This window comes from Paramisgurnus dabryanus, chromosome 19, assembly GCF_030506205.2.
Source record: "Paramisgurnus dabryanus chromosome 19, PD_genome_1.1, whole genome shotgun sequence".
Lineage (NCBI taxonomy): Eukaryota > Metazoa > Chordata > Actinopteri > Cypriniformes > Cobitidae > Paramisgurnus > Paramisgurnus dabryanus.
In genome coordinates this window covers 5,328,988-5,355,696 of record NC_133355.1, presented here as the reverse complement: position 1 = coordinate 5,355,696, position 26,709 = coordinate 5,328,988, and the positions used below count along the sequence as shown (strand labels likewise).

At 34.8% G+C, this 26,709-nt stretch overlaps 2 protein-coding genes across 3 annotated transcripts in view; both read right to left on the bottom strand.

Moving 5' to 3' along the window:
* Window positions 1–730: 730 nt before the first annotated feature.
* On the bottom strand, window positions 731–26,186 carry ppp1r1b (protein phosphatase 1, regulatory (inhibitor) subunit 1B). Of its 2 annotated transcripts, none has more exons than XM_065285921.2 (5): window positions 25,870–26,186; window positions 9,978–10,061; window positions 5,323–5,398; window positions 4,466–4,585; window positions 731–1,520 (listed from the first exon to the last, which is right to left on the bottom strand). In XM_065285921.2, the coding sequence occupies exons 1-5, from the start codon at window positions 25,981–25,983 to the stop codon at window positions 1,474–1,476; spliced, it is 441 nt and encodes a 146-aa protein (XP_065141993.1). In that variant the 5' UTR covers window positions 25,984–26,186; the 3' UTR covers window positions 731–1,473. The 2 variants fall into 2 exon arrangements, with proteins under 2 accessions (XP_065141993.1, XP_065141985.1); XM_065285913.2 differs by having other exon boundaries at window positions 731–1,504; window positions 25,870–26,176.
* The window catches only part of cdk12 (cyclin dependent kinase 12), a 32,051-nt gene continuing 31,498 nt past the window's right edge, over window positions 26,157–26,709 (bottom strand). Inside the window, exon 15 of the mRNA XM_065285793.2 lies at window positions 26,157–26,289. Coding sequence (XP_065141865.1) covers window positions 26,220–26,289 — 70 coding nt within the window. The 3' untranslated portion in view covers window positions 26,157–26,219. The remainder of the gene's footprint in view (window positions 26,290–26,709) is intronic.

Here is a 26,709-nt window from a genome sequence, read left to right as displayed (position 1 = left end):
TGCATTAAAGATATCTATGGAATAGCTAACCATTGTGTCATCAACAGTATTTTGCCAAAAATGCTCACTGTGACTTTACAGGCAGATCATTTTCCAAATATGCTTTAAAAGTATATTTCACATTGTGTATTAGTTATTATTTCTCATTTATAATGGCAATGAACAGTCAATATTTTAATATTTTGAATACAAGCACTGTCTGGTAAATAATATGAGAGGTCAGCCTATTTCTTAGTAGCTAAAGTTACAAAAGGCAATAAATATATAGCATTCACTTTCATTTGTAACATATAATCACCATTTTGACTTTATCTGGTGTACAATTTCTGATATGATGCGGCGACCCTGTCCAAATACTTCTATAAAAAAGATTAGAGACTTAAATTAAGTGCAAATGTATTTATTTGAACAGAGACTTTAAATATTTTCATAACTCGAACATATCTTAGTTATGTTTACTTGTATTCTACTGCTTGTCAATCAAAATCAAGATGTAGTTGCAAGTTATATGTACACACACATATATATATATATATATATATATAAATCTAATTCAATAGAAAGCTGTATAATTTCTTAAAAAGCGAAAAGTGGCTGTTGTTGTAAATACTGGTTCTTACCGTTTAAGGGTTAAAAACATCACTTTACATTACATTATTACATATGATAAAAATAGTTCAATATTCCCCCACCTTCAGATTTTCTAATGCGAGAAATCAGCTATACATGCTCTCAATAAAAACTAAGTTTAATATTATTTGTTCATCAACATAATTGACTTTGCATACTCTTGATGTACATGGAAATTGGTGTAAAAATGAGCAGCTTTGATTTTCTTGACACTGACAAACTGCACATAAATTTGAGTGCTGAAAAACAATGATACTCTTATAATTTAGACAGTAACTCTGTAATTTCAATATAATAATGCTCTGTACACTAGATGGCAGTGTAAGAGCACAAAAAATGCAAACACACAAACAGCAAAACATAGCTACAAATATCAGAAGCTATACTAGAATAGTTTTTATACTAGAATACTTACTATCACACAACTTGACAATATTTGATTTAAAAAACAAACAAAACATGATTCAGTCAAATTGTACCTTTAAAAAAATGAAGAATAGAGAGAAATTTTACTTCGCATTCACAGTTCACTCAGGCACATCCACTGATGATATTATAATACATGACTTCTGATATGTTTCATGTGAACGATCTCTATTTTATAGCCATGTACGGATAAAATAATCTTTGCAGTTGGATTTCTTAAAAATTCCAGTTAAAGTCTTACAATAAAAAGCAATACGGTTCTGCATTATGAAAAATCTTCTAGACATTCACTCTGTCCACTTGCATTCTCAGTCCACATGTGTGCTCTCTTGATCCGTCACATCATCTGATTCTTCTTCAATCTCCTCTTCTTCATCAGTCACTTCTGTGGCTATTGCCTTTCTGAAGCCCGACTGGTTACCCGTCATGTCCGTTTGCTCCTGTGAACCTTAAGAGTAGCATTTCTTTCATAAATAAATGTAAAAAAAAAACATGTATATAAATATGTGACCCTGCATTTAAAAACCAAGCTAGACTTTATTTTTAATAAAACCATGTAAAGAACATTCTGTAAAAATATAACCTTGTTATTTTTAATATTGAGATCATGTCAAAGATTGAAATCAGTGATTAAACTCAAACTATGACGCTCCAAATCTCATAATTAGATTATGGGACTCAACCTGGATTTCATAGATAGGATCACATGTAATGAAATTTATAATAATAAAGTAAGAGAAGGATCAATTGTAATGACATTAAAATAAAAATTACACTTCCTTAATGCTTATACAATTTGTGCTTTAGTCTGTTTTACGTATAAAGGAAAAATCTTATCACCTGTTTATCAACTTACAAGTCTATATTGCATTTATGCACAGATGCTTTTACTTACAGTTCAATCAATCTATACATTTCTTTTGTCAGTGTGTCTATTCCCTGGGATTCAACCCATGACCTTTGTGCTAAAACGCTCACAACACTGAGCCCCAGGAACAAGTCGACCACCATCTCCATAAAATTTGTGCTATAAACACTTTCTGCATGTAAGGTGGCCAGAAAAAGTATGTGAACCTTTCGAAATTTTATATTTTTATGAATAAATTTGTCATAAAATGTGATCTGATATTCATCTAGATCTGATTTCTTTGTGTAATAATTTTTTAGACAAATTATTTTGGACACAGATTTTGTGATAACATTTTATGTCAAATTTATTCAGAAAACCCCGAAATTCGAAAGGTTCACATGCTCTTTCTTGCCACTGTATACACTGACCTAAAGGATTATTAGGAACACCGGTTCAATTTCTCATTAATGCAATTATATAATCAAACAATCACATGGCAGTTGCTTTAATGCATTTAGGGGTGTGGTCCTGGTCAAGACAATCTCCTGAACTCCAAACTGAATGTCAGAATGGGAAAGAAAGGTTGTTTAAGCAATTTTGAGCGTGGCGTGGTTGCTGGTTAGAGGATGGATACCCGAACCGAGCCCGACGGGACCCGGCGGGACCCGACGGGCCGGGCCGGGTTCGGATAGATATTTAGAAATTATGTTCGGGTTCGGGTCGGGCTCGGCGCAATAAGGCATTGAACATTTGACATTTAAAACAGCTTATTATAATATGTAGGTACCCAATGAGCCTGTTTAGAGCGATAGTTCATCTTAAAACGAAACACGCGCGTTCACATCACCTTCTTATTCATCTAATGTTTAATAGCAGGTTGCGACTTGCGAAACAACTTCATAGGTGCATACTGCCGCCTACTGTAACGGGGACACAGCGTGAGAGAGTATACGGGTCGGGACTCTCGTTTCTCTGTGGATATGTTGTATTAGAGGTAAAAAATGATATAAATAATGTTCGGTTTTTCGCACAAACTGATCTTTTCGTGTCTTAGGATACCGATGTGTCGTCACGAGCCGCAGGGTTTAATTTGGATTTGTCTGTGCATGTTTTTTCTCTCTATCGGATTTTGTTACCATCCACTTCCATTATACAACTGACAGACTGAAATGGTTGGAGTTAAAAATCTACATTTGTGTTCTACTGAAGAAACATAGTCACCTACCTCTTGGATGGTCTGGGGGTAAGCTGATAAACTTAAAAGTTTTATTTTAAGATGAACTATCGCCATCCATCTGCATGTGTGCGGAAATGTGTTTATGTTGCTGTGACAATGCAATTATTAACTGTTTCGGGCTCGGGTCGGGCTCGGACATAAATATCTTAATGCCTGTCGGGTTACGGTCGGGTTTGGTTACTGCCTGTTCGGACGCGGGCCGGGCTCGGACAGAAAAATGCGGCCCGATCCGCACTCTATTGCTGGTGCCAGACGGGTATTTCACAATCTGCTCAGTTACTGGGATTTTCACACACAACCATTTCTAGGGTTTACAAAGAATGGTGTGAAAAGGGAAAAACATCCAGTATGTGGCAGTCCTGTGGGCGAAAATGCCTTGTTGATGCTAGAGGTCAGAGGAGAATGGGCCGACTGATTCAAGCTGATAGAAGAGCAACTTTGACTGAAATAACCACTCGTTACAACCGAGGTATGCAGCAAAGCATTTGTGAAGCCACAACACGCACAACCTTGAGGCGGATGGGCTACAACAGCAGGAGACCCCACCGGGTACCACTCATCTCCACTACAAATAGGAAAAAGAGGCTACAATGTGCACAAGCTCACCAAAATTGAACAGTTGAAGACTGGAAAAATTTTGCCTGGTCTGATGAGTCTCGATTTCTGTTGAGACATTCAGATGGTAGAGTCAGAATTTGGCGTAAACAGAATGAGAACATGGATCCATCATGCCTTGTTACCACTGTGCAGGCTGGTGGTGGTGTTATGGTGTGAGGAATGTTTTTTTGGCACACTTTAGGCCCCTTAGTGCCAATTGGGCATAGCTTAAATGCCACGGCCTACTTGAGCATTGTTTCTGATCATTTCCATCCCTTTATGACCACCATGTTCCCCTCCTCTGATGGCTACTTCCAGCAGGATAATGCACCATGTCACAAAGCTCGAATAATTTCAAATTGGTTTCTTGAACATGAAAATGAGTTCACTGTACTAAAATGGCCCCCACAGTCACCAGATCTCAACCCAATAGAGCATCTTTGGGATGTGGTGGAACGGGAGCTTCGTGCCCTGGATGTGCATCCCACAAATCTCCATCAACTGCAAGATGCTATCCTATCAATATAGGCCAACATTTCTAAAGAATGCTTTTAGCACCTTGTTGAATCAATGCCACGTTGAATTAAGGCAGTTCTGAAGGCGAAAGGGGGTCAAACACAGTCTTAGTATGGTGTTCCTAATAATCCTTTAGGTGAGTGTATAATATTCACTCTATAATACATGCACATGCCGAAGGCGATATTCTTTGATATCATTCACATTACCAGTTGTGCAGGATGATTTAAGCTCCTCCCTCTCATTCAGAATTGGCTCCTCCCCTTCGTCTTCTACATAAGGACACACACCTAACTTCAGCATTTGAGCTTCAGCCATTTCCTGGACGGCTATAAACCACATACACAAACACAGGGGATATACACAAACCATCAAAGCACAAGGGGATAACACCACAAACACACAGAGGTAAAGAGGGTTTGGGCTGTAAACAGGACTTTTGCACTGTGCCAACCCGAGTAGGTTGCAGTTAAAAGACATGCACAGACAAACAATCACAAAAGAGACAAAACACAACCAGACACAGTACAACAGTACAACACCCAGACAGCTTTCTTTTGATTATATTATCTTACAACATGTTTATGCATGGTTGACATCGCTTCAAGTCTTTCAGTTTTAATTCACTCATGTGAGTGTTTTAGTTTGTTTTAATATCCGCAACAGTCTTCTGGACACATCTGATGGACGTCTGTCCTCTAAAATCCATGTTTGTGTGTGTGTGTGTGTGTGTGTGTGTGTGTGTGTGTTTGCAGCTGTATGCTATCTGCTGTAATCCAGGATAATCCAGAGCAGCCTAGACTCACACCCATCACAGCTGTCACCATCTCTAATCTCAAACACACACACACACACACACACACACACACACACGCACACACGCACACACGCACACACGCACACACGCACACACACACACGTAGTGTGTAAACAGTAAAATCAGTAGTTTATAAACCCCAGTGGTTGGCACAGTACATGCAAGTCCTCTAAAACTATAGTGTATGTGTATATGAACAATGCAAGAGACACAAATAACAAATGAAGAATAACAAAAATGTTCTGTTACCTTTTAATGATGGTGGCTGGTAGATATTTGGGTTGATTCGTCTTGGTTTGAGGACGCCGTTTTCTCCTACAACCCACTGAAGATAGTTGATGTGTAAGTAAATTAAGCACACACACATATATTTAAAGGACCGTGTTTATATGATGTTATTATATATTTACATAAATCTTATTACACGGCACTCTGGAATGCTTGACCTCCGATTTTGAGGTTTGTTTTTCACAGATAACGACTCGAATAAAGCAAATGCATGTTTATCTGATTTAAACGCAACTTGGCTCAGGAAAAGGGTTTTCATTATGGTTTTCATATAGGGCGACAGTGGCCTAGTGGTTCATGTAGGTTGTCTACAAACCGGAAGGTTGGTGGTTCAATCCCCGGCTCCACCGGACCAAGTGTCGAGGTGTCCTTGAGCAAGGCACCTAACCCCAGCCACTCCCGACGAGCTGGCTGGCGCCTTGCATGGCTTACACCGCCGTCGGTGTATGAATGTGGGAGTGAATGGGTGAATGTGAGGCTAATTGTAAAGCGCTTTGGATGGCCATAGGTCTGTTAAAAGCGCTATATAAATGCAGTCCATTTACCATGAAAGGTTTGCATTTCTTGTTAATAAAATGTATTGAATATTATGTGCCGAATATTATTTGTGGGGAGTAGATGTGTAATAAGCGAGCTACAGCCAGCCAGGTTATGGTGATCATGTATCAGAAATAAATCCAATTAGGGTGAGACAAGATCCCTTCGCTTTACATCGGGGTCTGCAATAACACCTTACTAACTTTACATTATTATTTGCATTTTAAAATCGTATTGGTAACACTTTACTTGAAGGGTTGTTCATAAGACTGACGTGACACCTTCATAATCATGACATAAGACGTACCATGAGCATGAAGGAGATTTTATGACAACAGTCATTAAGTTTCATTTGCTCAATTATGTCATTTTTAATGCAAATATGACATTGTTTGAAATGCCTTTGTTATAACTTGACATAAACCAATACATGGTAACTTGTCATAAATCTGTCATAAACATGACATAGCAGAATAATTATCAAACATTACATAAAACTGTAAGTGTTAATATTATGTCAAATAATTTTAAATACCTTAACAAAATGCAACAGAATCTTTATGTCAAAAGATTATACTTAAATTTATTTATGTGCACAATACATAAAAACTGATAACTAACAGAACTTGTTCTTCCTCACACAGAGGGTTCTGAAATCTTCTGACATAGAAGAAAAAACAAACAAAACATTTAATTAATTTAATTTAATGTAATTAACTTTGCAGCAAAATGGACCCAACGCTGCATGGCTTAACGCATTATTGTACCGTTTTCATTTAATTTTAGGTGAATTGGTCTCCAAATGCAATAAAATATAATTTCATCAATTTTAATTATTATTTTATTGGATGATTGATTTTATTTCTTAAAAACATGGAGGTAACTTAAAAAAAACATTATAAACTAAAGAATATTCATGGTGCTGTTATAAAACTATATGACAGAGTATTAACACTTAATGACATTTTAATGACAAATTATATTTGTTTCACTGTAGTTGAGGCTGTTATAAAACTATATGACAGAGTATTAACACTTAATGACATTTTAATGACAAATTATATTTGTATCACTGTAGTTGAGGTCAAGAAAAATATTCATGACGCTGTTATAAAACTATTTCACAGAGTATTAACACTTAATGACATTTTAATGACAAATTATATTTGAATTACTGTAGTTGAGGTCAAGAAAAATATTCATGACGCTGTTATAAAACTATATGACAGAGTATTAACACTTAATGACATTTTAATGACACATTATATTTGTATCACTGTAGTTGAGGTCAAGAAAAATATTTATGACGCTGTTATAAAACTATATGACAGAGTATTAACACTTATTGACATTTTAATGACAAATTATATTTGTATCATTGTAGTTGAGGTCAAGAAAAATATTTATGACGCTGTTATAAAACTATATGACAGAGTATTAACACTTAATGACATTTTAATGACAAATTATATTTGAATTACTGTAGTTGAGGTCAAGAAAAATATTTATGACGCTGTTATAAAACTATATGACAGAGTATTAACACTTAATGACATTTTAATGACAAATTATATTTGAATTACTGTAGTTGAGGTCAAGAAAAATATTCATGACGCTGTTATAAAACTATATAACAGAGTATTAACACTTAATGACATTTTAATGACAAATTATATTTGTATCACTGTAGTTGAGGTCAAGAAAAATATTTATGATGCTGTTATAAAACTATATGACAGAGTATTAACACTTAATGACATTTTAATGACAAATTATATTTGTAGTACTGTAGTTCAGGTCAAGAAAAATATTTATGATGCTGTTATAAAACTATATGACAGAATATTAACACTTAATGACATTTTAATGACAAATTATATTTGTTTCACTGTAGTTGAGGCTGTTATAAAACTATATGACAGAGTATTAACACTTAATGACATTTTAATGACAAATTATATTTGTATCACTGTAGTTGAGGTCAAGAAAAATATTCATGACGCTGTTATAAAACTATTTGACAGAGTATTAACACTTATTGACATTTTAATGACAAATTATATTTGAATTACTGTAGTTGAGGTCAAGAAAAATATTCATGACGCTGTTATAAAACTATATGACAGAGTATTAACACTTAATGACATTTTAATGACAAATTATATTTGAATTACTGTAGTTGAGGTCAAGAAAAATATTCATGACGCTGTTATAAAACTATATGACAGAGTATTAACACTTATTGACATTTTAATGACAAATTATATTTGTATCATTGTAGTTGAGGTCAAGAAAAATATTCATGACGCTGTTATAAAACTATATGACAGAGTATTAACACTTAATGACATTTTAATGACAAATTATATTTGAATTACTGTAGTTGAGGTCAAGAAAAATATTCATGACGCTGTTATAAAACTATATGACAGAGTATTAACACTTATTGACATTTTAATGACAAATTATATTTGTATCACTGTAGTTGAGGTCAAGAAAAATATTCATGACGCTGTTATAAAACTATATAACAGAGTATTAACACTTAATGACATTTTAATGACAAATTATATTTGTATCACTGTAGTTGAGGTCAAGAAAAATATTCATGACGCTGTTATAAAACTATATAACAGAGTATTAACAATGACATTTTAATGATAAATTATATTTGTATCACTGTAGTTGAGGTCAAGAAAAATATTCATGACGCTGTTATAAAACTATATGACAGAGTATTAACACTTAATGACATTTTAATGACAAATTATATTTGTATCATTGTAGTTGAGGTCAAGAAAAATATTTATGACGCTGTTATAAAACTATATGACAGAGTATTAACACTTAATGGCATTTTAATGACAAATTATATTTGAATTACTGTAGTTGAGGTCAAGAAAAATATTCATGACGCTGTTATAAAACTATATGACAGAGTATTAACACTTATTGACATTTTAATGACAAATTATATTTGTATCATTGTAGTTGAGGTCAAGAAAAATATTTATGACGCTGTTATAAAACTATATAACAGAGTATTAACACTTAATGAGATTTTAATGACAAATTATATTTGTATCACTGTAGTTGAGGTCAAGAAAAATATTCATGACGCTGTTATAAAACTATTTGACAGAGTATTAACACTTAATGACATTTTAATGACAAATTATATTTGAATTACTGTAGTTGAGGTCAAGAAAAATATTTATGACGCTGTTATAAAACTATATGACAGAGTATTAACACTTAATGACATTTTAATGACAAATTATATTTGTAGTACTGTAGTTGAGGTCAAGAAAAATATTTATGATGCTGTTATAAAACTATATGACAGAATATTAACACTTAATGACATTTTAATGACAAATTATAGTTGTATCACTGTAGTTGAGGTCAAGAAAAATATTCATGACGCTGTTATAAAACTATATAACAGAGTATTAACAATGACATTTTAATGACAAATTATATTTGTATCACTGTAGTTGAGGTCAAGAAAAATATTCATGACGCTGTTATAAAACTATTTGACAGAGTATTAACACTTAATGACATTTTAATGACAAATTATATTTGAAGTACTGGTAAAAAGTGGTCAGTTAAGTTATCTTGGTAATGTCAAGTTATGATATTTTGGTTAATGTCAAGCTGTCATAACAAAGACATCTCAAACAATGTCATCTTTGCATTAAAAATGACATAATTGAACAAATGACACTTAATGACAGTTGTCATAAACTGGAATAAACTCTCCTTCATGATTATGAAGGTGTCATGTCAGTCTTATGAACACCCCGTCAAGTAAAGTGTTACCATGGAATTTAATCAATAATATATAATTGAAACGAAAACAGAACTATCTTAAACTAAATTGTTTTCACTAAAATGAACAAATGTGCCATTATTTTACTATATAAAATTGCTAGCAGAACCATGGTACTGCCGACAGGAAATCTTATAAGATATCTGTTTTAATATGCACTGCAATATTAAGTTCACTCGCCATTGGCATGCAAAAGTATCATAAATGCAGTTTAACCTCCAGAACCATGGTGGCACTGTGGTACCTGATGGTTGGAGATGTCATCCTCAGGTGATGTTTGATCTGCTACTTTGAACAACGTGGCAGGTGTGGGTCTCCGCCTGCGAATCTGAAGGACAAAGCACCAGGTGAAATGTTATAAAGATTAATTTACCACAAAGCCTCATTATAGTTGTGTGTACATCCTACGGCGTAGCTTTTAACCCATGGTTGGGTCAAATACTGTATGGACAAACCCAACCACTTGATTAAAATTAACTTTTAAAAATTATATTTACACATTCGGCAGACACTTTTATCTAAATTGACTTATAGTGGATTAGAGTTGTCCACTTATTATCAGTATGCGTGATCCCTGGGAATCAAGCCCACAAATGTTTGCGCAATGCTCTACTAGTTTCAGGAGCACCACTGAGGTACAGGAACATAAGTGAATTTGACCATGGGCTATAACAACCCAGGATCTCAGTGTGTGTCATTTCTATCCATCATTGTGAAACAGAATTGCAACACATGCTTTCCCGTAAAGCCATTTTATGAACGTATTACTTGTGTTTGCAGACTAAAATTGGCTGAGAGAAAGAATTTTATCATCTGAAACAAAACACACTTCACCTTTAACGCTAAAGCCCTTTTGATCAGAACAACAAGATGGTAATGTGTCAGAAAAGCATCAGGACAGAAATGAAGAAACTTTCTTCAGTACAAAGTCAAAAAGAACACTTTGATCTGACGGAGTAATATTATGATCCCCTCGTTCCCTCTGCTGGGACTTAAGATAAACACCCATCCTCATTAAAACCTCTCATTTTCCAAAGGATGCACTTTGATGTAGACGTTACATGAAGACTGCCCATAAACTATAGGGTGAATTCAATGTCAAAAGTGTCCCAATCTACCTCTGAACAAATGGTCAAAAATTATCTCTAGCTGTCACTGGGGCAGTACCCTTTCGCAAAATAAATATTGGTACCAAATGTATACATATACGGGCCTAAAAAATATTTATAAGGACCTTTTTAAAGGGTACTGCACCAGTGACAGCTCGCAACCATTTTTTTTTCCACTGCTTATCTATACGTTTTAAAGCCGCTCTATGCAATTCGGCGTTTTTGTCAAACTGCGACCCCTAGAGTCGCTGGAGAATACTTGCAACTGTCGTAATTTCCCACTCTAGTACTCCAAAGATAATGACCAGGTAATGTTTCACAATTTCATACAAATATTAGGCTACTGCATAGTCTACTAAACTACAGATGATGGTAATAGGCGGATAATAAGAAGTTTATTCCAAGTGTAGAGTGCATATAATAATAAAATACCGCGTTTGCTAGCTTATAATGTTTTAACATGATTGCAGCTAAATCACAATTAAACATTACAAAATGCCATGACAAAGTTAATTGTGTACGTTGCATTATCTCATAACATTGTTCGTTATGATGTCACTATACATGATTATTGCTATTTATCATAATAGTTTGCAAATTGTGCATGTTCACACTATTTACAACCTCTAGGCTTATTTATGTCCTGATAATTATGTGAGATATTGACAACTGTTGTCATGATAATCGCATGACATACTACAAGCAAGCACAACAACATACAACATAGACCGCAAACAAGTTTACAAATGAGAGATTTACTTACTAGTCCATCAACAAGATCGCCAGATCAGCATCCCATCCAGTGCTGTCTTTTAGCTCACGCCAACAAGTAAAAACCTGACCTTGTCCGGTTCCTAACGCGGTCAGATTCTCTTTTCCTATTCGCTTCCGAACGTGCTTTCTTAACTTTTAAATCGTTTAGCCTCAAGTCTCAAATTCGCGCGTGCAGTTGTTGTTATAGGCTTGATTGACTTCATGCAGCGCTGCAAGAACCAACCGCCGGATGACGTCAAAGTGCCGTCTCGGATCATTCTCGCGGTACTTTGACGTCATCCGGCGGTCGGTTCTTGCAGCACCACATGAAGTCGAACAAGCCTAACGTGTGTGACGTCGTTGCCGTAAAGCAAGTCGTTCTTCTCGCGAGACTAGTCAGGGGCGGTTCTCTCAAGCTTGCATTGCTGGTTTTGGTAGCGGCGTCCTCCCCGAGCTTCAACAGGAGGATGATTCGCCTTACTATGACTTTGTTTACCACCGAAATAACTTTGAAGCTGTTATATTAAGGTAAAATAACTGCATAGTGTGTCTTTAAAGGTACAGAATTGGTTTTTAGCAGCATCTAGTGGTGAGATTGCGAATTGCAACTAACTCAATTTCGAAACGCAATTCTAAGGTAATTAAAACAATAAAATTCAGTATGTAAGATCTTTATACTCCACCTATAATATAGTTATGTATATTATATTGCATTTTTGAGATCCTCATAAAAGTTACACAATGCTCCTTTAAATTACATATACACAAGCAGTTTGGATGGATATTTCATAGAATATATGCATATACACTGTATAGTATACTGTCTGATGATTTTAGGCCATCACAATCTTTGCTGTATATTTTTTTTAAGATACAAACAGAAAAAACAGGAAATACGTAGACAAATTAAGTAAAAAAACAAAAACAAATTGGCTTCTTTGAAGTGTTGACACCTTATGTCAGTAAACAAACACATCTGGAACTCTTTTGCGGAGTCTAAAGTCCTTAAATCGTTAGACTTAAATTAGGCTTTAATTTAATTTTCATTCATTGCTCAAGTGTAAGGGGAGGTCACACTTGAAACTTTATAAAAGCTTTATCTGATTTTCATTCTGTTCTGATACAGCCTACACATTTTTCTGATTGCACTTTTATAAGAAACTAAGAATTAATTATATATGGTAGTCATTGTACCAATGCAAAAGCAACAAATCTAAAGGTAACACTGTTGCTTTTGCGCAGTACTATATTTATTATCAGAACTGGAACAAAGTTCATGGTGTTTTGGAAACAAAACAAAATGTCCAATGGCAAATTCTCCTTTTCAATGTGTGGGATGGTGAAGAAACCGTAATGGTGTGTTTATGCCTCAGGGTCTTTAGCCTGTAAATGATTTTCTGCAGGTGTGTAGACACTGGAACATGTTAGTTTATGTTACGTTTCAATGACTTTATTCACTTTCATTCTGAAATCCAGTTTGTGCATTTAGATGCATTTCATCTAAACACGTGCACTGTAAAGGAAGGATGGCTAACATAAAACAAACTTTTCCATCTTCAGTCTTTTGCACTCTTGCGACATATGTATATAATATTGTTTGGTCACCAAATACATATGTGACCCATGGTGGCAAAATGAGTCGGAATGCACACGGTGTAATTTTGAGCTACAGGCAAAAGAAAGTATAAATATAGATTTTGATTCAATTTTTTTAAGCTACATAAAAAATAAAATTAAAAAAAGCTTTTGTTTAAATGTAGCTTAAATAAATTAATTGCTACAACTTTTGAAAATTGAATGAATAATTTTTTTCAGTGTACATTAAGCCATCATTTAGCGATCACAATGCTCTAAAATGATTTGCAGAATAAAAGTTTTTGTTTAGATAATTATATATTTAATAATTTTAATGTAATAATTATGTATACACACACACACGCATGCATGCATGTATATATTTAAAAAATATTTGCATATGTATGTACATGTTTATATTTATATCTAATTTATATTATATATATATATATATATATATATATATATATATATATATATATATATATATATATATATATATATATAAATAAAAATATTTATTATATAAATAGTTTTTTCTTAAAATTATACATGCATGTGTGTATATATATAAATAATTATTTAATTATTAGACACAATACACCCACATATATTATGTAAACAAAAACTATTTTGCAAACAATGATTCGCAACTGATCAGCAGCCTTAGTTTTCTGAGAGATGTAAATGCTTCATCTTATATAAAGACGTGTGCATCCACATAGATGTCTGACATTTTGGTTTTAAAACATGCAGGAATTAGAAAATAGAGTACAAGACTTGCTTGATGGCAAAATAGTTATTAAGAGAGATAAAATTCGGGACCTGATTGATGTTAAAAGAGCGACAAAGATACGAAAACGATCTCCCGTGCGTTGATTGACAGATCTGAAGCATGCACACAGATATATAAATACCCTGATATAGACATCTGCCCACAGTTTAAAAAAAAATTGTTTTGACAACAATTCACAGATATAATCTTAACGCCTTAGGTGAATGTTTGGTTAACTGTTGAGGAAAAATATCCGATGTGTAACATTATTATTAGATCTTTGCATTATACAGTAGATCATAAAGCTGTCTGTCTCAATGTCAAACAAACAATAAAAGAAAAAAAAGTTGAACATATATATTTTTCCTATAGATATTGTTTTTTACTTTGTGTGTGCTAAATCTTTAAGTTTTACCAGTGATGGATACGGTGATTTTGTTTTTGAATCCGCAAAAATCTTTAACTTGATTTTTCTCAAAATTGACTTTGCTGACTCTATCAACTTCAAACAGGTGGAGCTCTGTCGTTTTATAATAAATATTTTTGAAGGTTTTTATAGAGAATGTTAAAAGATAAATAACTCATTTTAAAAAATTTGCTCACTCCGATTTATTTTGCCAGCATGTGTCACAAATATACTTTAAAAAAAGATTTAGTGCATCAACTAAAAAAAGTAAGTTATCGAATTGCCTTAAATTTGCCTGTGAGATAAATTCAACTTATAAATATTAATTAACTTAAAATCTGTGTAAAAATGCTGTGTCGACTAATATTTTTAAGATGAATTAACTTTTTTTACAGGCAACCAGGTAACTTACTTATTTAAGTTAAGCCAACTTTTTACAGTGTAGGCTATTTTTAAATACAGTATTTAAGAAATGACTTTTATAGGTTTGTGACTATAAATTACATCCAAGAAAATCAGCCTTACTGGTACATCTGCAGACATATTATCACAAAAACATTAAATCCTAAATTTTTATCTTGCAGGTTGCTTTAAAGCACAAGAAACATTAAATGTTTTATCAAAACAGCTTCACTAATAATACAATACTGATATCTTTAATATTGACAGAGTAAGGTCATGCGAAATCAATGAGCGAAAACAAACCGATGCTCCTAACCTCAACATAACATTATGAGACTTGATCACATTCATATATAATTCACAATAAATACCCAAACTATTTGATACCATCACCATAGTACCACAACAACAAGTGTATATACATAAACTTTCATGAAACCTGAACCTGCACTGGAGTCAGCATTTTCTATTCACTGAATCTGTCATCGTGTGTCCCTGTGGAAAGTGTCGTTGTAAAATCACAGCACCTTTCATTTCTGTTTACTTAAAAACACACGGCACACCAAAGGTCACCTTGTGACGTCAATGGCTTGTTTTGTGCGTCTAGATATAGCAGAATGACTGTAAAATCTAGAGCAATGCAACTTTTAAAGCAGTGTTTATTTTCAGTCGCATCCCAGAATGCCATATTTTTGGAAAAGTTCAGCAAATTTCCAGGCAGCGGGTTTCAACGTAGCATGACCATTGTGTTGTTCAATGACAGTTAAGCCCTGGTCCTATTACATAATCCCACTGTCATCACCTTTTCTCCAATACAACCGGTCGCAATGTCGTCTTATGTAATCTGTCACGAGGAATATACGTATATACGCTAACAGTCAAATGTTCAGACACTTACATATAGTTTAACATTACAGTTTTACACATTATACTTAACTAGATTAGGTAAAAGTTTGTGAACAAACTTTATGTTGGCTTGAGAAAGCCTAGTTTAAGAGTAAGAGATTGATAGTTTGACGATGGATGGATGGATGGGTAAGTAGGTTTGTGTGAGGGTTAGGTTTAGGGATGTACATTAATATTATACTGTTTGTAGTATAAAGTATGTATGTGTTTGTAATTTTGTGTGTGGTTGTGTATGTCTAAGTGTGTTTTGTGTTTGTGTGTGTAATTGTGTTGCGCATGTTTATATGTGTGTCTGTGCGTTCGTGCTAATATGTTTCTTTGCGATTTTGTTTGTGTAATTGTGTGCGGTTGTGTATGTCTCTGTGTGTTTTGTAATTGTGTGAGGTTGTATATGTCTGTGTGTTTTGTGTACGTTTATATGTTTGTCTGTGCGTTTCTGCGAGTATGTTTGTGTGTTTGTGATATTGTGTTTGTGTATGTCTGTGTGTGTTTTGTGTGTATGTGTGTTTATGTGAGTATGTTTGTGTGTGTAATTTTGTGTGTGTAATTGTGTGTGGTTGTGTATGTCTATGTATCTGTTTTGTATGTTTGTGTGTCTGTGCGTTTCTGCAAATGTTTGTGATTTTGTTTGTGCAATTGGGTGAGGTTGTGTATGTCTGTGTATTTTGTGTATGTTTATATGTGTGTCTGTGTGTTTCTGCGAGTAAGTTTGTAATTTTGTGTTTGTGTGTGGTTGTGTATGTCTGTGTGTATTTTGTGTGTATGTTTATGTGTGTAATTTTGTGTGTGTGATTGGGTATGTTGTGTAATTGTGTGTGGATGTGTATATCTAAGTGTGTTTTCTGTTTGTGTGTGTAATTGTGTGTGTTTGTGTGTGTAATTGTGTGTGTTTGTGTGTGTAATTGTGTGTGGTTGTGTATGTCTATGTATGTGTTTTGTATGTTTGTGTGTCTGTGCTTTCTGCAAATATGTTTGTTTGTGATTTTGTTTGTGGAATTCGGTGAGGTTGTGTATGTCTGTGTATTTTGTGTATGTTTGTGTGTCTGTGCGTTTCTGTGAGTACGTTTGTAATTTTGTGTTTGCGTGTGGTTGTGTATGTCTGTGTGTGTTTTGGGTGTATGTTTATGTGTGTAATTTTGTGTGTGTAATTGTGTGTGATTGTGTATGTTGTGTAATTGTGTGTGGATGTGTATGTCTAAGTGTGTTTTGTGTGTGTCGTGTCAAAGTGTGTGGGTGTGTATGTCTATGTGTCTGTGTGTGGGTGTGTACGTCTATGTGTGTTGTGTATGTTTATATGTGTGTCTGTGCATTTCAGCAAATATGTTTGTTTGTGATTTTGTGTTGGTGTGTGTAATTGTTTGTGGTTTTGTATGTCTGTGTGTGTTTTGTGTGTATGTTAATGTAAGTGTTAATGTGTGTGTGTAATTGTATGTTTATATGTGTGTCTGTGCGTTTCTGCGAATATGTTTGTGATTTTGTGTGGTTGTGTATGTTGTGTAATTGTGTGTGTTTGTGTATGTCTGTGTGTGTTTTGTGTGTATGTTTATGTGAGTATGTGTGTGTGTATAATTTTGTGTTTGTGTCTGTCTGTGTGTTTTGTATATGTTATGTATCTGGTGATGGAAGCCCCGCCTTTCAGTTAAAAGAACCAATCAGTAATCAATAAAGACTCTCTGGGAGGGGGGTCCTGTAATATGTACCATTTAGGTACAGATATGTACCTTTAAGTTACTGATATGCACTTTTTTGGTAGCAAAATGTACCTATGAGGTACTAAATGATCTCTCAAGGTGCAAATGCATACCTTTTAAAGAGGTACTGCCCATTTTATTCTGACAGTGTATTAATCACATCACTGTAGCAAAGCTTGGCACACTTTGTGACCCAATATATTTCAGGTCATAGGTAAGGAGGCAGGGATCAATCGATAAAAGGGCCCATAGGGTTATGATAATCAGATATTGTTTGATCATCTAAGCAAACAACATTCCCAACCCAATCTTGCTAGCAACCGCATAACTTTCCTCAAATGCTAACCTCAGCGCCTATATTCAATATTACATACAATGTACACCATAATGCAAGTGATGACAGCACACATCACCACTTTATTTTAATGGAGAGGTTTAAAGCCTGTCTTTACTGCACCAAAGCATAGTGACACATCAACATGAGAAGACATTAAAACCTCTCGGTCTCTGTGTTTAACCCACGCATACATGCTGCTACTGGCCTTGTCTTTCAGTCTGTTCCTCAGACACGGCTCTCGAATTTCATTAGACGATTCAGGACACAAGCGAGATAAGATGTTTCATATCATTCACATCAATCAGTCAAACTTCATTAAAGGTCGTTTAAACTCCTCAGATGAAAGCTGCTTGCTATGTGGACGGCAGGCAGGGTTTGCGTGACACTTCTTAATTAAATATATTAGAAAATCCCAGGCCGCTTCTTCACCACCCAATTTTTATAACTGCCTTTGAACCTTTGACTGGGGAACTTGTAAGCAAAGGCAGCGAATGGAGAGGAAAGTAAAAACTAATTGTTGGAGATTGATCAGATTGTGAAATGGATACCATTAGGTTTATCTTTATCAGATAACAAAACTATGTGAAATGCATGTGACCCTAAACTAATGCAAACTCTGGCCTCTTTACAGCAGCTCAGTTTAGATGTCTCAGAGGAAATAAAACATCAAGGGATGTTAATCAGCCTAGATTTAGATTTCATTATGAGGCTATAATGAAAACAAATTGAAACCTAGTTATGCGAGATACTGTAAAAATAAAAGTTGTGATCTAGTTTACATCGATTGTAATCAGGACTTAAAGTCCCAATGAAATCAAAACAGACAATTCCTATTTTTCAATATAATATTGAAGTGTTTATTATAAACAATTCCTCGGAGTACACTGTATAAAGTAAAAGTTGAATCAACTTAAAATTTTACTTCAATTGTTTCAATTTTCTAACTTTCAGTGAAAATTTAAGGTAAAAAATTACTTCAATTGGTATTTAAAAAATATTTAATTTACAATTTTTACTTTCAATTTTCATATAATTTAAAAGTAAATTTTTAAGTTGATCCAACTTTTACTTTTACAATGCAAGTCATTCCTTTTATTTAAAAAAAATGAATGTGCACCCATAAAATTAAATCAAAATCTAAAAATGTACTTCATTAGTTTACATAAACTAACAATATGCAGTACTTCTACAGCATTTATTAAATTCTACTTAAAGGAATAGTTCACCCGAAAATGAAAATCCTGTCATCATTTACTCATCCTCATGTTGTTTTAGAAGTGTAACGAGTTTCTTTTATCTGTTTAACACAAAAGAAGATATTTTGATACATTTTAGTAAACACACAGTTGAAAGTACCTATTGACTTCCATAGTAGGATAAACAAATACTATGGAAGTCAATGGGCACAATCTTTTATTTGTTCAATAAAATAAAGAAACTCATACAGGTTTAGAACAACACACTGTAAAAAAAATATGCAGCATTTTTGTGAAATCATATATTTTTATGTTACTTTAACTAAAAAAAATTAATGGTGGGGTACATGATCTCTGAAAGCCAATGTTGATATTTAAAATCACTTAAACAAACACGCCCCTACCCCAATAGAATCTGGACCTTCTTTTGATAAACCAGCCCCACATATCCGCAACCCAGGCAACGATGTCTTTTGTTAGACACGCCCCTTACTGCTGATTGGCTACAAGTGTTTTGGTACTCGACTCCAAAAGCGTTTTTCAAAAATCATGCACCCCACCTTTAAAAAGGACATTTCACAAGACTTTTTAAAGATGTCAAATAAATCTTTGGAGATTAGAGATAGAAAATATCTTATAGATAATTTATTATAGCATGTTTACATTGCCGCTTGGTAGGTGTGAGCAAAAATTTGCAGTTTTTGGGTGTGTCCTTTAAAATGCAAATGAGCTGATCTCTGCACTAAATGACAGTGCTGTGGTTGGATAGTGCAGATTAAGGGGCGGTATTATCCCCTTCTGACTTCACAAGAGGGCCATATTTAAATGACCTATTTTTTCCACATTCTTGCAGAGAATGGTTTAACAAAACTAAGTTACTGGGTTGATCTTTTACACACGAGCACGCAATTATAGCACTTAAAAATGGGAAAAGTCAGATTTTCATGATATGTCCGCTTTAAGTTAATCTATTTAGGTTGAATTGACTTGCAAAACCAAGCTGTTGTAACTTCATGCTGCATTTTTATTACAGTGCATAAGGGTGAGTAAATTTTGACATAATTTTCATTTTTGAGTGAACTATCCATTTAACTCTTTCACCGCCAGCGTTTTTAAAAAAAGTTGCCAGCCAGCGCCAACGTTTTTCATGATTTTCACCAAAGTTTAATGCTTTCCAGAAAATGTTCTTCTTTAAATATATAAACATACAATATATCAAATGAAAGAACAGACCCTCTGCTTTCAAAAAAAAAAAACACCGTTTCATCCTACCTTCAGTGGTTCTTTTGTAATCAGCTTTTGAATAGAGGTAGGTTTCTGCAAAAACACCACATTTTGAGCAAAAAGCAGAGATAATTCAATTTTTGTGACGGACTTTTCATAGAGATCCCATTCAGAGCGATCTTTAAAACAGACACGGACATGCAGCCGCCTGCCATAGGGCAATACTTCCGGGTTTAAAAAGTTTCGGAAGGGCGGAAAATCTCGTCATTGGCGAGGAAGCGTTTTCTCTTAATTGACGAGATATCTCGTCAATGGCGGTGAAAGAGTTAATGTTAATTTCAGCATTTACAAATAATTTTTTTTAATCAAAAGTTGTACATGTTAAAATTAGTTAATGCACAATGAACAGTATTATTGGTAACATTAACAAAGATTACATACGGGTCTGTTAAATGCTTGAATCTGATTGGCTGATGAACGTTCGGAGGTGTGTAATTATTTTCTGGGAAACGCATGGCAAATGTAGTTCCAGGCAGCTCTCTTGACCGCATTACTGTTCCATATCACTTCGCATAGTTAACTGTAAAAATGGACTAACAAAAACAACATGACAGAGGATTTTCTGAAGCAATTACATCTCTCCATTTCTCGCTCTCTCTCTCTTTCTTTCTTTTTCTCTCTGTGTCTCTGTCGCTCTTGCTCTCTTTCTAATAACTTCATTAATAACTGCATTAGAATGCTATTAATGACTCAAGCCTCCATTGCCAGCTTTAAAATGACGTTTTGAAACAAGCAAAAGCGGCGTTGGATAAGACACGGAAGAAATAGTCCTACTCACAATATCAATTTAAGTACAAAAACCGGACGAATCCCTTTAAATATATCATGTGATCGATGGCTTGAGGTGTGGTAACCGTAATATAAGCAGAACAATTGACTTCGGGCCGTTGAATTATTAAAAAATGCTCTTTAAAACTCACGGTCCCAAAAAATGGTCCCTAGCTGTCACTGGGGCTGGTACCATTTCAAGAAGTACACCTTTGCACCTAAAGAGTTCATATTAGTACCTCAGAGGTACATATTGGTCCCAAATTAAAATACCTCTTAAGACACTGCCCCAGTGACAGCTTGGGACCATTTTTTAAAAGTGTAAATGAGTTTCAGAGAGAGTTTAATAAATAGTTTAAAAGAAAGAATAGTTTATATACTGTAAAAATAGGGTAAACATGTCACGTTAGGATTTTGTGTGGACACCAAAGTGTCTACAAATATCTCAATGCTTAATGCATTTAAACTACCGTTAGAATCACTTCTTTTTTTTAAAGTTTTTATAATTGCAGAACATCTGATCAACTACTTAGTTGCTCAAATAACAGTTTTGAATTAGAGAAGAATCTGATTCAGAATTAAAAGAATTTGTGACCTTGACCATGCTAACTTCGTACAAAAGCCTGCATTGAAAGACATTAAACACTACTTGGATTATTGTCAAATCATGACATTAATCATCCGGCATGTGGAGCTTATCTTGTGTGCTGCTGTTATAAAACCAAGAGCGATGTAACAACAGATTAATGTCAAATTTTGATTTTTAAGTTCATTTAATAAAGTGCCAAACAGAAGTATTTTCAAACGTTTGAACCTATTTAATCTCATTGAAACTTTAATAATTAGTTAACTACTTAAATAGAGAGTTTATACAGGATGATCATGTTTTAACCGCATGCAGTGTCCTTCAGCCATTCAGTCCGATCCTATCTTAGCAAATGCCAAAAAGCATTTTCAGTCTTTGGCCGAGTGCAAGTGAAAAGACCGAATACATTTTATAGAACAATAAAGATTGTGATGAGGCAACCAACGTAAAGTGAAAGGCGTGTATGCTTTATAAATCCAGCAAACATGTCTGCAAGTCTATGAGAAAAACTAATGAACATTCAGTGCATCCCTACTATCAAACAACACATACATTAGGTGAAAACTTCCTGTCAGCACAGGAAGTGAGGTCTAAAGGAATCTGAAAAAATCTGAATCACACTTACACCACAAATATATTCAGCAAGCAGAGCAGTGAAAGTGAATTTAAAGGAAAACATCACCGTTTTTCAATATTTTACTTTGTTCTTACCTCAACTTAGACGAATTAATACATACCTGTCTTTTTAAAATACGAGCATTTCATCTTTGTACAGCGCATCGTGAATGTGTTAGCGTTTAGCCTAGCCCCATTCATTCCTTAGGATCCAAACACGGATGAATTTAGAAGCCACCAAACACTTCCATGTTTTCCATATTTAAAGACTGTTACACGAGTAGTTACACTAGTAAGTTTGGTGGCACAAAATAAAACGGATAAATGATTTTTTAAGCGGATAAAAATGAAACCATATTGTATGGCGGATGAGAACTTAGTTTGCAGCACTTCGACCTTGGCGCAGTAACATCATCACTCCTGACTACCCCCACTCTCGCTCAAACTCAAAGGCCCGAAAACTGGTGGTGTTTTCCTTTAAAGCTCACATAACACTTTTTTTGCTAACCTCATGTTAATCACCAATCACAGATAGATCAGTTGTACCGCTACTTTCCGAATAAACCCAAAACCCCTGGAGGCGTACCACGGGCGGAGTGAGTCATGAGCAAGACACAAACTCAAAACATTATCCCACCATCTTTGGATAACTTTTTGATTAACTTTATGATTCACTACATGATCGTGTCATTTACATTATATGCACTTATGCGACGATTGATAACAAAAACAGGCACATTTGATGCAGTTTTACGTACCGCCTGGGACCCGTTATAACGAAATCCAGTGTGAAACAAACACACACGGCACAACTCCCCAGATAAAAAAAAATATCCATTGTTTGCATAATTTCGGGTTTATTGGGAAGCTAAACAAGCTTAAATTTCCCTCACAAACAACAACACACTTGATTTCACGTCAGGTCTTTGTTGGTCTGTGTGTGCGCTATTTTGGATAAAAGGCCGTGTATACCATTTTTCCGCATCCGGCTCACGCACACACACGTCTGCGCAGCTTTCCAAGTATACTCATCACAGCTACACGAGGATGGCCGCGTTCGACACATACGCAATACAAATGATTTGTGGGGTGTGACGAGATCTCATGCGACGAGATCTCGTGAGATTAAATTTGAAATTGAAATGCTGGCCGTTTCTCAAATAAAAGACTGCATCCTTCGGAGGTCGCATTTTTAAACTGCATTTACTTCATAAAGACCGTCTTATTAGAGAATATTAATTATAAAGTTGACTAATTATTTAGTTAATTCGCAACTTGTTGTAATATGCTCACGACTTGCGAATGTAATGCTCAGATAATTAATTGAAATAAACCTTGATGACGTTTACAGCCTGCATATGCGACCTCCGGAGGATGCAGCTTTCTGTTTGAACCTTTTACAGTGTGTGCAATATATTTGTCTTTTACTGCGTTTGCTTTTTTGTTTGGGTTTCCAATAATGTTCGTTTGTGAACTTGTGTGAAGTCTGAGACGCGTTGTGTTTGTCTGTTGATCAGTGTCAGATGTGAAGTCTCAGCAGATTAAGCCCTCACACAGAGTTTACATGATTTAATGTCTGCATGTTCTTGCTCAAAAAATGACAGTGTCTGTATCATTTCTAGTGTAAAGAAATGGACATATATTAAATATTCAAATGGGTTTAAACATTGTTTGGCTAAAAATAAGCATTTCTCTCCGTCTAAAGTGAAAGTGAAGATAGGGTCCGCGAGACGAGTCCACTATCGCCCCCTGCAGGCATTTGTTATAATACATACATAATGCTTCTTATTTATAGGACACAAATGTAATGTGTTTGTTAATGTTGTTTAATGTAACTTGGTTTTAATACTTTATTTGAACCAATTATTATTGCATAATCTTCGTTATTATGTAATTTTAAAGGCTACTGCTCACTTTGGTCTATTTTTATTACCCCAAAATAACAAATTACTTCATTATCAGTTAGCAAAATAATTGTTAGGGACAGTCCTTGATTAGTTAAAACTTTTAAAAATGACGTGATTTCAGTTTCTTATTCATTTATTTTATCATTGAGGATTTCTTAAAAAGTGTAAAAATATCGTCTCGTCTCGTTCTCGTGAACCCAATCTTGTGTCTCGTCTCGTGGATTAAGTGTCTCGTCACACCCCAAATGATTTGTTATTCAAATAATTACTCTACCAGGCCGTCAGGATTTATAGTACATTAAAAAATTTAGGATAAGTGAAGAAAAGTAACCGATCCACCATTGCAAACAAAGTTTAGAGCAAAAAAACAAAGAACAAGAATCAAATATTAAGGTGACGAAAGTGCTCCACAGTTTTCTGTTCTTGTATTAAGTGAAAATAAAAGAAGAAAAGATGATGGTGTATGTGTAAACGCTGTCTATTGCCTTTGTGTAATTGTTTAGTGTCTTGTTTTAAAATTTTCACATGCATGCACTATCGTACGTGGATGGTCAATTTTTGGGCAGCACGCGGATGGTGCACGCGGATGACTGCGGATTTCCTGATGACGAAAATGATGTCATAGGTACGGCGCACGTATGCGGATGGCCAAGTACACTGCAAAAAATTATTCATTGAATTTAATAAAAAATTTTAAGGTAAGTGGTTGCAATCAATTTATTTAAGCTACATTTAAACAAAAAAGATTAGTAAAGTAAAATAAAAAACTTTTGTTTAAATGTAGCTTAAATAAATTGATTGCAACCACTTACCTTAAAAAAATTCATTAAATTCAATGAATCATTTTTTTTCAGTGTATACCTTTTGTTTTAAGTGCCCATATATGGACTTCCACTGTACTTCCTCCACTGAAATTGGCCATAAAAGAAATACAAAGCAAGATTGTTACGTATGAATCTTTCACGTTCAAAAAAAAAAAACTTTCCGAAACTTGTACGACCCTTGGCGAAGTGCATATGGCACAGAAATACTCAGATTTTTGGACACTTTGCCTATGTTAAGCATGATCAATCCAACTCTTAAACTGTGTTAATAAGTCAGAATGCATGATATAGCTTTAGACCCCCTCAACATCTCAACATGGTTAAGATGAGTCATTAAGATGAAGCCTGCACATTTTCCTCTTTCTTTTTCAACTCCCGTCTCTTGAGAACGACTTGCTGGCCTATCTCTGCAGCTCCATGACCCACTTTGTAAAAACTAAAATTACAACGCCACAAGGATGGGGAATGAGTCCAGTATGACACACACACACAAATTTACAGCCATCAGATAACTAAAAAACACGTACGTGCAACCCAACAAAGTAAAACAATCGATATATAGAAACATCCGATGGGTGGGGGGCACGATGTAATTTACTGCACACATAAAGAGGCAATAAAAATCCTGCTATCCAGAGCATCCAAGCTCAACTCATCCAAGTTCAGGTCACAGACTGTTTACCAGCTTCACGACAGATATATAGCTTTCGAACTTTTGCTCCCTGAGTTTGTTCAGCGAGTTTTGGTTAATCAGTAAGTCAGTACAGGTCAGGCATGTCTCACAAAACATACCAGGTCACATTTTACCCCAAAATATAACAACAAAAACTGCAATGCAAACAACAGTATTGTTATATCCAACTTTTTGCTAAAGTTAAACATCATTTTTATATATTTTTTCTGAAGTTAGGGTAAAATATGACCCATCACAGAAACAATGCAGTCACTCTAAATTAATTTCAGGTCCTAAAAGATTCAAACTATGAAAAAAGATCCTCCTACCATTTCAACCTGTCGAGGATCCAGCTGGGTCGGTTCTGTGGCCGGGACTGCAAAATGGATTTTCCTCTTTTCTTTGGGTTCCACGGGGCCCTTGGGGGGACTTGAGGATTCCATAATCTGCTGTCCTCTCCTCTTCAGTGTCACAAATATCAAACCTGTCTCAACATACACAAATACACACACAAACACACACACACGCAGTGTCCTCCACACAACTCTCCGTATTATCTCTCTCCTGTAATCGAGTGTCTCAGATGCGCTGGTGGTTTTGTGTCTTCTCTAATCAGCCTGACCTCTGGTTTTGTCTCTTTCACTGGCTGTGTTTAGAGTCAATGTGGGACGTCCTTATATCAGCCTGGGGGCGGGAGAGAGGCGGGGCTACGAGACAGCGAGTTTTGGAAGCTGCGCTGACGTCGATTTCTAATCAGAAAAAAAAGATAATCTCATCCAGCTGCCTGAGCCTCTTTTGCCCTCTATTTGTGAATAGGAGATTATTAGAGAAATATAAAGAGAGAGGGACAGCCACAAATTCAATGCATAGCACAATTTTGCATAATAAAGAAACTTTTTTCAGATCTAGCTTCATTTTTCTGAACTATTCTTGCCAGTTTCATGATTGCTTTAATGGATGTATAAAGTTCACGCAGGTGTGCACACAGGTGCACTTTATTACAATAAATATGGGAATGTTTCAACAATATTTGACAATCAGAAATTGTCCAATTAGCTTTCATTTCACTTGAATAGTCAACATATCATTTAAAACCCTGCAAGTTTGTTTTGGTTGAAAAGTGCACTTGTGTTATGTTTTGTTAAAGGTGACCCTGGACCAAAAAACCA